This window comes from Carica papaya, chromosome 8 (assembly GCF_054855325.1).
Source record: "Carica papaya isolate Zhongbai chromosome 8, ASM5485532v1, whole genome shotgun sequence".
NCBI classification, from domain to species: domain Eukaryota; kingdom Viridiplantae; phylum Streptophyta; class Magnoliopsida; order Brassicales; family Caricaceae; genus Carica; species Carica papaya.
The window spans coordinates 31,614,239-31,628,572 of record NC_142316.1 but is presented as its reverse complement, the minus strand read 5'-3'; the positions used below and the strand labels follow the sequence as shown (position 1 = coordinate 31,628,572).

Sequence of the window (14,334 nt, the reverse complement as noted above, 5' to 3'; positions counted from 1 at the left end):
TGTATAATAATCGAAACATAAATTAAATATACACATTATGTTTGCGTATAACAAGAAGTATTTATATTACATTGTATTGGGAAAATATAAACTAAATATTTGCATACAAATAAAACTTTTTAAAAGTTAAAGAATGTTTTTATATATTAAATGAACTTTTTTATTTCGATACCCAGTCCCAAGCATTTCACGGAACAGGTGACAGTTCAATAAGACAAAAAAAGTCGACGCAGAAAGTCACATAACCCAGAGCAGCCCATCTTAAAAAAGCGTGCAACTGGCCCCGAGAGTTCGAGCTGTTCGGACCTTGCCATTCGCTAACGGAAATATAGACTTGGCTTTTGAGATGTTGTAGAAGGCCATTTATGTGGAGCCACAAATCTCAATTCTCGCACCATTCTTTTCTATTATTTTTTATTCTTCAAATTCTCTATTTTATCCAAACCGCACAAAAGAGTCTCCAGTTTTTTTTTTTTTTTTTTAAATTATATTTTTAACTTATTATAATTACTATAACTAACAAAATTTAATCTTCATATATTATTTTTTAATTTAAAAAATATAATAAATTTATTAAAATTTAATTTAATTTAATTATTATAATGTCATTAATATATTAATAAATTAAATTTTATTATAAATTTTTTAATCTTTATCAAACGATAAATATAAAATATATGAGAGTTGGTTAGTAGTACAAAAGCCCACTATACATTTAATGTGGTCATATTTATTTCTTTTGTTTTGTTTTTTAATATATAGCCCTACATTTATAAAGCTTTTAAATTAATTTAAAAGTACTTAAGTTTTATTACAAAAAGTACTTAAGTTTTACATGGGATAAATAATTATAACTCTTTATTGGTATGAAGCCAACAATTTTTTATACGCTATCATAGTTATTGATTTATTAAATTTATACGGGTAATATAATAATAAGTTAACACATGCTGTACAAAATAATTTATCTCAAAATAAGTGAACACTTCTTTCATACTATATACTGTGCAAGACAACAAAAATTACATTAGTGTGAGTTAGTTATAAAACAATCAAATTTATTATATTGGACAAATATATATAAAATTAATAATAAAATTAAAATAATACAAAATTAGATAGACGATACCTATAACTATAATTTAAATTATTTCACGTCACAATTTATAATACTTATTTTTTGTTTTATCATAGGCCTTTAATTATCAGTTATTTTACAATACACATCATTATTTAGAATTTTAATATTTTATTATTAGATTGTCAATAATTATCAATTATTTAATTTTATAATAATTATAAATTTTTTAGACAATTAAGAGTCATGTAATAAATAAAAAGAAAGAAAGATATTGTAAATTAATTACAAGGGATTATCCATGTAATTTTTGTTTTTTTCTCCCTCTTTCTTCTCAAATTTTGTAGTAACAAAAGCAAAGAGAGAGAAAAAAGAAAGGAATTTTGCGTGTATATCCAATCTCTTCCCGATTATCCGTTGTTAATCGCATATCCAAAACCAGTTAAAAATTGAAGCCGTGTGATTCGCAAAATATCTACCATGATATTTATAGAATTAGCTTGCTGTAAAAATCAGCTATTTATTTATGTTATAATCAACACCACGTGATTCCGAAGTTGCTAATGTGGTATTTTTTTTTTTAAACAAAAATATTTTATATTTAAATAATATAATATTTTTTATTCAACATATTATGAATTTAGTAACACTATTTAGTATATTATAATATTAATAAAAATATGAATTTTAAATATTAAATAATAAAAACCATTGTTAACCTCATCTTATTTGACCTGGAGGATAATTTGAAAATTTAATTTTTATTAGAAAATAATAGTAATTTAATGTTGAAAATTAATTTTTTTGAAGATCCATGTGACGCAGAAGTATAAAGGGAAAATAAAAAATGAAGCGCGGCCAACATTGTTGGAAATAGTAACAGCCTAAGTAGAGATTTACTGCACGTGTCAATAATTGGCGGAGAGACCATTAGAAGCGGTGGAACCGCACCGCAGGGAACCATATCCCTTTCAACAAAGACACTGAAAACGATACCATTATAAAACAGAAAAAGAAAAACGAAAGACGAAGCAGACGCCATAGAAGAGGCGGGTGGCTCCGGTCTTCTCTCCCATTTTTATTATCCTTTCTAAATCCACATCTTCTCTCCACTTCGCCACAAACACAAACACACACACAGACATACACTCTCTCTACTCTCGTTTGAGAGACCAGAGAGACTTCTCCCCGTTCTCTTCTTCTTTTCAATCTATGGCTCTGCAATCCGTCTCTCCCATTCCTCATCTTCTTTCGACGAAACCAAGCTCCGTCCTCTCATCCGACAAAAGTTTCTTGTTCGTTGACTTTGTAGGTCTGTATTGTAAGTCAAAGAGAATCAGGCGGAGAATTGGACTTCCCGTTTCTCGATCGTGCTATTCGAGATTGGCAACTAAGAACTCATCGTCGCTCCAGGCGGTCCTTGATTTTGAGAGAACCAATGCCCCTGCCTCGGAAAAGCTATCTTCTGATTCCAAATACGAGGTCCGTCTTTCACAATTTTTTTCCGAGATTCAGAGCTCTGCTTCGTACCTAGAAATGTTGTATATTCTCGTTTCCTGGATTTTGAATTCCAATGTGCCTATACGGTGAATTTGATGATTGAAATGGAGATGATACTTCAAAAATAGCAATAGAAACATGATATAAATACGAAAAGACTGAGGAATCGTTTTGGTGTCTTGTAAATTGGTGCATGTGTTGGAAATAAAAATAATATTTGAAAAATAATGAACGTATAGCAAAATAACAAATATTATTAACGTTTATTCGAAACTGTTTTTGTTTAATAGTTCAGAAAATGAATGCAAGTTAGTCATTTCATTTCATTTTGAAAATTTCAATTATAGAGTAAGGCCAAACAAAAGTAGCTAGGATTTGTTCTTATTTAATTAATTTATTTATTTCGTGTGTGCAAAACCAACCATTGGAGGAAGGGGACTGCAATTGATTTAGCTGAACGAACCGAAATTTTTCTTTACGTTTTACGAATCGAATTATCAAGATACTGTTATTGAGTATAGTTTACGTTTTAGTTTTTGCATTGTTTAGGATGCTGTATTAAGTACGAATTGCTACTGGCTCCACAGTGAGATGAATATGTTGATATAACTTTTTGTATTTTTGAGTTGCCACTGGCATTTAGAGAGATTACCGTCCAAAAGCTTTAGATGAAGAGCCTCCAAGTGATTATGAATTATATTTTTGGCTTGGTCCAGTTATAATGTGTTCATCTGGATCCATATGGTATTTTTAGATCTAGGACGGTTTTTTTGGTATATACCAGGGAGTATTTTCGTAATTTAATTTTTGATTTCTTCTTAATGCTTTTTAATATACTATGGATGATAGGTTTGTTTGAAGCAATATTTGTGTGCTTTCTTCTGCTTTTGCAAGCTGAAATGTGTCTTTAGCAGGTTGCAAAATTGGATGACATAATATCAGAAAGAGGAGCATGTGGAGTTGGATTTATTGCCAATCTGGAAAATAAAGCATCACATGAAATTGTGAAGGATGCTCTTACAGCTCTTGGTTGCATGGAACATCGTGGGGGCTGTGGAGCGGATAATGATTCAGGTGATGGTTCAGGAGTGATGACTTCAATCCCATGGGACCTATTTGATGACTGGGCTGCAAAGCAAGGAATTGCTTCTTTTGATAAGTTGCACACTGGAGTTGGAATGGTCTTTCTTCCCAAAGATAGTGGTCTTGAGGAGGAAGCTAAAATAGGTAATTTTGGATGAAATGATTTGAGCTGACTTGATCATATCTTACGTGTTTTTACTGAGCTGGCCATTTGAATGCTTAAATTATTATATCTAGCCTTCGTTTGGTGTTTACATTAGGTATGCATTAAGTTTGAAAAGTTTATGTTTGAGTAGAGACAGTAGATTTCTCGTTTGGAGATTTGTTTTAATGGATGAAAAGATATTTAACCTGGTGCATCTTCAAAAAAAAAAAATACTTCAAATATTACATTGCATCTTTTGGTTGGCATATAAGCATTTTTGGTCCTATGTAGGTTGGGTGTTTAAGATTCAGGATCTAGGGAAGTTTTAAGCAGGGTTGTGGAAGTATGCAGTAGAGAATGATAGTTTATTTGTTGCTAATTTGTCTCAGTACGTTAAGTTTTAGTAAGCCTATTATTTTTGTGGGTGAAAGGAACATTCTAGGGTATATAGGTTCCTCTAGTTAGGGTAATAACAATGGCTAAAAACCGGACCTAGCCTTTCTTTCACAAAAAATAGTTGCCTTAATGGAGGAGTGCATGGCGTACTGATGGTTTTAGGTAACGGAAAAACATAGGAGTTGACGGAGTGGTTTCTCTTGGAATTGAATCTGGTATTATGTTTGTGCTTTTTGGGCGTGTTTTCTAAAATTAAGCATGAAAGAATTGAGAGGGTTTTGTTGTTTAGAAAATAAACTTAAGCTTTTGGGTGATTTTCACGGAGGTTTCTAATGGAATTTTCCACTAGATAGGGCCCTATGTGATCATAAAGAGTAAAAGCTGTTGAGATTAAGAATTGGATCTTGATGTTGACATTGTTTACAAGGTTTTGTTGGTTTCAGGAAGATATCATGTTGCTTTTATTGGTGCAACCTTGAAGTTGACACATGGTCGTCTAGTTTATTCATGAAAGAAGAGATAGGAGTATTATGTTCAGAAGAGAGTCTATAGAGAGGAGGGAAATGAGATACAAGAGAAGCTACTCCTGGCCAATGCTTGTCCTCTAAAAGAAAATTGGAAGCATTCAATTGGAGTAAATTATGAAAGCAAATATATTTTAGCCATTAATATTTCAAGCAAAACCCTAATAATCTCATTGTTAATATCTATTGCTCACAGAACGGTTGGGATACCAAAGTGGGTGTCTTCCATCTCTTAGAAGTCACTCAAAATCTAATACTCAAGTATATGACTCTTTTTGTCTTTTTCTTCAGGTAAGAGATGGGTCTTTCCTCGCCTTTTCTTTTTTCTGGGGAGACCATTGGGGGATGGAGGTTTACACCCTTTGCTTCTTGATTTAGGAGACACAATTCTCCCGTCGTGCCTTCTTGAATCATTGTGGTAGTCATATATCTTTGGATCTGCTTACTCTAAGTTTACATCCATTTGCTTCTTGATTTGGGAGGCACAATTTTTCCTACCGTCGTGTCTTCTTGACTGTTTTGGTAGTCATATATCTTTGAATCTGTTTCTTCTAAGGAATACAAATGACTAGGTTCATTAAAGTTGGTAAATTTTTATTGCTTTCTTGGAATATTTTTTTCCTACTGATTATAGCATGCAGTGTCTCAATTCTTAAGGGTGTTATATTTGTAGATCCTTTTATTTTGCAAGTTTTTGACTCATACTCCTGCCATTCACAAATTTGTACTATTAATCTAAATAGTTAATGCCAATGACTTACTTCAGACTTACAGATCTCAAAAGCTGTCTTCCCATTCTGTGCTTCATGTGCTTTCACCATAACTCAGAGTACAATTATCATTGTTTATGCAATATGGGATGGTTGGGAGGTTTTGAACTATATTATGCTCTTTGTTCAGAGTGTTTGATTGTGGGCCCTAAAGCTTGGCGATTTTCATTTCTACTTCTTTATGTTTTTTTGGGCGGAGTAAGGAGCATTTGGTGCTTTATAAACGGGCCATTTTCATGAATTTATGGGTTCTTTGGTTGAAGGGAAGTGGGAGAAGGTCTAAGCAATGGTTCATTCAATAAATGATCCTTTGGAGAGATGGCGCACTTTGCCTGCCCGAAGCACATGGTTTATAGGGTTTCCTTAATCTATGCTACACGGGAATCACAATGTGATTTCGTATTGACACAAAATTGTACTCCTAGTTTCTGCTGATTTTCTGTCTCATTTTTCCTTTCTCTTTTTGAAGCATATCCTATCCTTATCTTTGGAGAGATTGCGTGCTTTGCCTTCCCAAAGCAGACAGGGAGGCAAAGCACACAGTTTACAGGGGTCCCTTAGTTTATGCTACACAAGGATATTGATATGATTTTGTATTAACTCAACATTGTACTCCTCGTTTTTGCTGCTTCTGTCTAGTTTTCTCTTTCTCTTTTTGGAGCATATCTTATCCTCCTTTTGATCCTAATTTCTCCGTCTACTTCTAATGAACTTCTTCTCTCATAAGAGAAAAATATCATATTGATAATATTTATAAGAAGATAATCTCCCAGCGGTTACCTAAATTAAACTTTATTTTTGGCTGATTCCTCTCCTCACCAATTCTTCTGTTTTTGTAGCTACCCTTATCCGTGGTCCATGCATCTTGATATCTGCTGTTTGCAAACATGTGTACATGGTGTTCCACTAATCTTCATGCCTGTTATCTGTGAGGTTTTGTATGCAGTGAAGCTGCTTTCATTATCTATCTATTTATTTGAGGTTACCTTGTCTATATAAGTACATAGATAAATGAGTAATCCTTTTTTTTTTTCGTTAATATATGGAGTATCTATTAGCCTCGTCCTCATGGATTGGTACATATTTACTTATGTTTCAAAATAATACATATGCACAATATACAAGCTTATACGATGGACAGGTAATCTAATATTTATGCATGCACCTCTATTTCATCTTATGATTCTAATTTTTGCCATTTCGTGAAAGACCATCTTATCTTTCTCAAATAAGGTTTCTATTGCTTTACATATTATATCACTGTTTTAGTGGGCTTCAAGTTGTGTTTATAATTTTTGTCATTTGACTAAAACTTTACGCTTCTGTAGTTATTATAAATAATTTTGAGAAAGAGGGTCTTGAGGTGCTTGGATGGAGGCCAGTACCTGTGAATATGTCTGTAGTTGGTCTCTATGCAAAAGAAACCATGCCCAACATACAGCAAGTGTTTGTTAGAGTTGTTAAAGAAGAGAACATTGATGACATTGAACGAGAACTATATATCTGCCGGAAATTGATTGAAAGGGAAGCAAACTTGCAAAGTTGGGCTGATGAACTCTACTTTTGCTCATTGTCCAATCAAACCATTGTTTACAAGGGGATGCTTCGTTCAGAAGTTCTTGGGTTATTTTATTATGATCTTCAGAATGATCTATATAGATCACCTTTTGCCATCTATCACCGGAGGTACAGCACAAATACTAGTCCCAGATGGCCTCTTGCACAACCAATGAGGTTTCTTGGTCATAATGGAGAGATCAATACCATACAGGTTATAATTTCTTTGGATTTCTATCTAGTCTCTTGTCTTACCATATACTACAAAGAGTAAAACATTTTTTCTCTTATACTGGCACTTAATTTTTCAGGGGAACTTAAATTGGATGCAATCTCGAGAAGCTTCTTTGAAATCCTCTGTTTGGCGTGGCCGTGAAAGTGAAATTCGTCCTTTCGGTAACTCAAAGGCATCGGACTCTGCAAATCTCGACAGTACTGCAGAAGTAAGAGTTACTAATGATTAGTCTTTGAAAATGCTTTTAGATTTTGCTGCGGTGGTTTTGTTAATGACACTCATTTGTGAAAGTAAAAAGAGAAAGGGTCACTGTAAAATGCTTTTGACGTGACCTCTCAATAAATTTTCATGCTACTTTAGTAATCACCATTTAAGGAAACAATCCTTTAAAAGGAACTCACATGAAAATTTTAAATAGGCTGTAGGTGCCTAAAGGAGCTTCTACAAATTGGAGCAGTAGTTGAAGCTTTAGAATTTCACACTTTTGTAATTAAAAAAACTAAGCAATGTACCCCAGGATGTTTTATGTGCTAGTGAAAGATTTAAGTAAATGCTCAACAAGAAATTGAGGGAAAAATTATTGAATGGTGTTCAGACATGAATTCTGCTGTATTTGGAAACATAAATACGTAAATTACTGAAAATGTGTGCCAAGCAGAGTAGACTAGTATCTGTTCCAGTTCAGAGATTTGACTGTTTGGATGGGTAGCCCGTTTTGTATACCAACAGCTTCTCAAGCAGCGGAAGAAGTAAGACCTTGGTCAATCAGTGCCTTTCCTGCCCTTGCTAATGGATGTGTAGGTTGAAAGATCATGCAAGCACTATTCTCTTCTTCCAATTAATATAGGTGAATAAAATCTTAGAGAAACAATTAGATAATCAGATGAAATTCCTAGAAATGTCACTTGAAACAGTTATGTATATCGAGTTTTTTCTAACCCTCTTATTACTTTAATCACAGTAGAAGCTTTAGTTTCTTGTTTTTGGTAGAAGATGTGTTATTTTAATTTTAAAGGTAAGCTTTTCATCAAACTTTCAAAACCTTTTTCCTCAACTATTTTATTCCAGTTTTGCAAATAGAAGTTCAAGTAATATATTACTAATATGCTGATTTCTCGATATATTATGTTGCTGCTGATGATAAAGTAATCATGTTCAACATAGTAAAGGTTTTAACAAAAGAAAGATACAGGAAAACTTCATATAAAGATCTCCTAGATGGATATTATCTTCTTCCGTAACCAATGATTAATCTTAGTCAAAAACAACACCTCACATAATTCTTCAATACAAATGCTGCAAGCTGTTAATGATATCACATTCAGACACAAGTCAGTTTAAATCTTTTTCCTTATACCACAGTTTGATTTATGATGTCTTGTAAACTTGCTTTGTTTGTTTACCAGTTGCTAATAAGAAGTGGCCGTACTCCTGATGAAGCTCTAATGATTCTTGTCCCAGAGGCGTATAAGAATCATCCAACTTTGTCGATCAAATATCCTGAGGTATTTTTTGTTGATATGCTGTTCAGCTTATGTTGCTGTATGATTCTGATTTTGGAAAAAATCTTGTTCAGTACATTCCTTTTTTGATGTTATGCTGTTCAAGTTAGGTCCGATCTTATAAGTTACAAAGACTTGCAATTTGACTCTGGTGCAGTTGAATTTAGTCAGTTGATGACTAAACTGAATGAATCCTTCTTCTCAATTGGCTTCATGTTTTTTTCATGTTATCACTGCTTGAATCCACTCTCTTTGTGCTTTATCTTGATGATCTTGGCGAGCTTAATTTCATTATGTTTTCTTACATATGGACAAGTCTGACTGGTACTTTTCCATAGGTTGTAGATTTTTATGACTACTACAAGGGTCAGATGGAGGCCTGGGATGGACCTGCCTTACTCTTATTCAGGTAAATCTTTTAAGGCTCACATCCTTCTTTAGGACATGCACTTAAGAAGGGACCATACAGGTTTAGGTTTAGGTTCTGTTTGGTTGTGCTAGGAGAAAAAACTTATGTTACAAACTTGATCATAATTTTATTGAGTGAAAAAATTGACCTGTAAACTGAGCACCCAGTTTGGATGATATCCATAGAGAAATTTAGCTGCTACCTCTTTCAGATTAGGTAGAGGTTTGGTTGCTAGGATTCAACCACAAATTTGATCAAGGTATTTGTTGAGTCCTAGCAGAAACTTGTGAATTTGTTTCTTCTTAATGATTTTCTTATACTTGGCTGCATTGGTCCGACAGTAGTATTGAATAGTTTCATACACATCTAATTGCTGCCAATACTTACACTGACAGATGAAATATAGGATGACTGAGAGGTTCTCTTGATGGAGTCCATGGAGGATACCTTCACTCTTGAATGCCCCCGCTGTATCTTCCTTATACGAGTAGGTCTCACACATGGTATCCTAGATTTCTTGGGCTGCTTTATAGACAATAAAATTCTCCCCAACATCTTTCGTCATGAAACTTAAGCTATGACGTGACTAAGTTATTTTTAGTTTTCCACGTCTTGTAGAGTGGGTCATCGGATTTTTGGTTTAGTGACTGCACCTGTAATATAGCTATGTTTTCCTTGACCACAAATGATCTTAATAACTGGATGCGACCATTGGAGATTGTTATGACCATTCAGTTTGTGTCCAGTAATGATAAAGGCGCTGGACTTAGATCCTCTATTAGAGTTTGGTAACAGATTGAGATGAAATAGTAGAGATGACTGTGGCCATTGGACGAAGAGGAAAAAGTTTCTGGTTTTTTAGAATTTCTTTAATACCAAGAAGGATGAAGATTATGCATTTTTTATTGGCTTCGATAATGATACAAGGATTGTATTTATAATACAAAGGTTGCCATATTCACACAAAAAAATCTTCTTAATTAATGAGAAGATTTTCTAAAATAAATGACAAATTAAATCAAAGAGATTTTTGATAAGAATCTTCCTGATTAGTGAGAAGATTTTCCAGAATAAATAGTAGATTAAATCAAAGAGATTTGTTCAACTTTGATGTCATATCTTCTAAATTGGAAAGTAAATATTTCTGATATAACCATTATAATTACTTGATTTTCAACGATTTTCAAACTTGGCACTCAATGGCAGCTAAGATATTTGAGAGGCAAAGATGACACGTCGCAGCCCAAGGCTTGTCCAGCTAAGCCTTCAAAACAAGAGAGTACCATTAACAAAAATAAGATGCATGACCTCCAGAATGTCCTCTGCTTTTGGACCACCAAACTCTAAAGCAAAAGCTGTCCTTGGCTCCTCAATAAGTCCTTTAAGACCATCCATAATAATAATGAAGAGAGGTACGTCAGATACCTGTGCCATGGTACTGACCTGTAAATGAAGAAGAAGAAGAAAAGGGAGAGAAGGGAGATTCGACAGAGAAGAAGAAGACTGAAAGAATAATTTTATTATTGATTTCTAATGTGTGCTCAATGCGTAGGATACATTATTTATAGGCAGACGTGACAGAGATTAGCGAAGTGGGTGGAATTGCTCGGATTTGGTGCCGTGACGATCACACGGCCATTTTAGCCCTAGTGGGGGCCACCACTGGTGACGGCAGATATGATGGTGGTAATAATATATAAAGACACCCTAACCTTAAATGTTTACACAAAAAGACTGAGTTGTTTTTTTATGATTTTTTCTTTTTTACCCCTAATATCCTAACAACACCCTCCCATCGAGTATCAACCTTATCCTCAAAGTTGAGTTGTGGAAATCTTTTCTTCTGAGTCCCTTTTGTAACAATTTCCTCTAAAGCCATTACTGTTTTACTCACGCAATGGTTTCCTAGAAAGTACCGGTCTCTATACTTGTAGCAAGTAGTTATGACTCTTCTAGGTTTCCATATTCCTTCTTACGGCTTGGAGAAGTTGGTCATAATTTCTAGTTTATGATCTTTATGAAAATTTGACAACTTGGCTAGTAAAATATGAATTTCGGGACATTTCTATCACAGATTGTTCTTGAAGTAAGACTTGCTCAAATGCTTGATTAAATGTGCGCTGCTTAAGTAGGCTTATAATTGGTTGTTTGTTTTGAGGTTACTGATAAAACTAGATATAAAGAATTTTTCTAAGAGTATGGGTTAATCTACATCCATGAGAGGGTGTTAGTGTTCAAATTGTTCTTGATAGTCGATAATAGTACTTGTTTGAGATAGTTTGTTGAACTTCTTTATGAAATTTTTTCGCGAGAGACCTCCGAATATACGACAGAATTCTTTCACAAAATACTCTTAGTCCATGACATCAAATTTGACCATACATCGGCAACTTCTCCCAAATACAGATATGCAGTCTCCACTTTTTCTTTGTCAGGAGGTTTGTGGATCATAAATTATTTTTTACACCTTATAACCCACCCACGGGGTTTACCTCTTCAAAAAGAGCAATTTTCACTTTAGGAAGTAAGAGAGGTCAGGTTGAACTGGTGCGAGGAAGCATGACAAGTGGGCTGGTTGGGTCCAGGGGATCGGAACTGGGTCAAGTCAAGTCATTCCTATCTAGACCGGATTGGATTGGGCCGCTTCGGTCTACTTTTTCCATGGATCCGACTCACTTTTCCTCAAATGGATTGCCCTTCATAAAGGGTGAAAACCTTAAGCCATTTGTGCCGCTCGGAATGGGAGGCAAACCTCCCTTTTCACATGTGTTCGCTGGCTGTTTCAGCCGGTCTTCTGAGGATGTCTGAAACCCTAAACCATTCGCCTCGCTCGGGAGGGGAAGCCGGCCTCTCTCCTCACACGTATCTGCCGACGGCTTCAACCATTCTTCTAAGGGCGCCCCCTGAAGCTGCTCCATGATGGTGTTCAATTGTTGGCGAAATTCCTTCTTCATTTCGTACACCTCTTCCATGAAGGAGGTAAGTTTTTGATCGATGTCCTTCATAGTGAGTTCGAGGATTTCAGAATTCTTAGACTTGACCACTGTCACTGTCTTCCCTTTCGACCAAGTGTAGGTTGTGACTTTGGCAAAGGAATCGGCCAATTCCTGCTTTAATACCAAATTTTTAAATACCTTTGCCATGATACTGACCTGTAAATGAAGAAGAAGAAGAAAAGGGAGAAAAGGGAGATTCGACAAAGAAGAAGACTAAAAGGATAACTTTATTATTGATTTCCAATGTGTTCTTAATGCGTAGGAGAATACATTATTTATAGGCAGACGTGACATAGATTGGCAAAATGGTGGGATTTGCCTGGATTTGGTGTGGCGACGATCACGCGATCATTTCAGCTTTGGCGGAGGTTGTGGCTGGTGACGGCAGATCTCGTGGTAATAATATATAAAGAAACGCTAACCCTAACTATTTACACAAAAAGATTAATTTGCCCATTTTTTGTAATTTTTTTAACCCTTAATATCATGATAGGGTGGAAGAGACTTCTCTTGTCCCAGACTTATGTTGCTTAGACTCTTTAATTTTAATGTCATGCTTGTGTTGGGCACAACACAACATTGCTGTGCGTGTGGAATTTGTGTGTCCGACACTTGATGGGGATGTCAAACATTTTGATGACCTAAAACTAGAGGGCATGATGCATGACGATATAAAGACAATGATGAAGACACTTGCACTAAAAGCTGAAATGGAAAACACATAAAGGGACATACTAGTTCTTGAGTGTTTAACTTTTTGACATTTTCTTTTATGTACTTAATCATTTAATAATGCTAATTAGTATTTTTTTTTTGTTGCGCTACAAATTTGAATATGCTTTAGTTTTTGTGCTGAAGACTGTTAATATGTATGTGGTATTGTCTTTAACTTTATAAAGGAGACAATTTTATTATGTATATGATATTGTCTTAGCTTTGCATAGGCTTATATTAGTTATTACTTTTCATATCAAACGAATCCAAGTACAATATTAAAATGTTGAACTTGTTAATAGAGTCCTCATTATCTTCGACTATAAAAATTATTGAGTTAAGCACATTCATGTTTTAATGGATACTTGCACCTGAGTCTGAGCAACATAGTCTAAGATCTCTTGAAGCCCAAAAAGAAATACAAAGGGACATCATTAATAAGAACTGCAAAAGAAATAACTTTATACATTAAAGGACACCATTTTCCCCAAAGCCAAGCCTACTTAGTATATAAAACAAAAACTCGCAAGACTGATTATCTCAAGCTTTGAAAATGAAATCTCTTGGTCCCTTTTTTCAATTGAGACCACAACCTCATTTGTTAGAGTGGCATGTTTGCCTATTCTCTAAAAAAGTATGTTGAAACTCGTTAGAATATTATAAAATATTCTCTATATATAATAATATGATTATTTTTCTAAATATGTAAGCGTAATTAGGAAGAAAATAATTAGGATAATTTATGTTGGTTACTATATATGAATCTACTTATATGTATATATATCCGTACTTCTTATTTCAATAATAACACAAGAATTATTCAGTATTTTTCTTTTCTAATCCTTTAGATGGTATCAAAGTTAGGGTTAGGGTTAGGGTTTTAAGGGTCAAATCGCATCAGACCAAAATAAGGGTTGAACAACCCATTTCCGGCGCCGGAAGAAGACAGCCACTGATCTCTAGCCAATTCAGAGTGCAGCTAACACAGTGGTGCATACGGGAGAAACAGAGAAGCAGTGCGTGCGGCAGTTTGAGGCTGCGTGCGGTAGGATTGCCGAAGGAGAGCATTCTCGTGAGTTCTGGGTTCCTGTTCGAGGATAGAAGCAATAGAGGAGTTAGGTTGGTCAGTTATGTGCACGAAACTAGAAGGCCAAAGAGGGAAAAGGTGCGGCAGAGCATATTGCGCGATAGCAAGTGATTCTCCGCTCTCCGGCGCGATTTGGGGCGTTTCTGCAAGCACCATTCTAGATTAGGGCCGACATTGAAGTTCTGTGGTGATTTCCGGCCGAAAGGAGACTGTATGGTGGTTTCACGTGGTGGTGCGTGGATTCTGTCGATTGACAATGAGGTCCTGGTGTGCGTGAAGAGATATTCTGTTTTCTTAGATTTTCTGGTATATTTGCAGTATTTTTCAGGTATCTCTAA

At 34.9% G+C, this 14,334-nt stretch overlaps 1 protein-coding gene and 1 long non-coding RNA gene across 3 annotated transcripts in view; both read left to right on the top strand.

The window, feature by feature from the left end:
• Positions 1–2,108: 2,108 nt before the first annotated feature.
• Positions 2,109–14,334, top strand: part of GLU2 (glutamate synthase 2) — a 51,111-nt gene continuing 38,885 nt past the window's right edge. Inside the window, exons 1-6 of one of the 2 annotated variants that reach the window (XM_088208774.1) lie at positions 2,109–2,560; positions 3,490–3,805; positions 6,825–7,267; positions 7,365–7,496; positions 8,695–8,793; positions 9,129–9,199. In XM_088208774.1, the coding sequence (XP_088064900.1) occupies positions 2,291–2,560; positions 3,490–3,805; positions 6,825–7,267; positions 7,365–7,496; positions 8,695–8,793; positions 9,129–9,199 (1,331 nt within the window). In that variant the 5' untranslated portion in view covers positions 2,109–2,290. The remainder of the gene's footprint in view (positions 2,561–3,489; positions 3,806–6,824; positions 7,268–7,364; positions 7,497–8,694; positions 8,794–9,128; positions 9,200–14,334) is intronic. The other variant, XM_088208775.1, reaches the window with a different exon arrangement.
• Positions 10,542–13,009, top strand: LOC110822871 (uncharacterized). Its single transcript, XR_002541309.2, has 3 exons — positions 10,542–12,178; positions 12,275–12,591; positions 12,689–13,009. It is a non-coding gene; the product is annotated as an uncharacterized LOC110822871 (long non-coding RNA).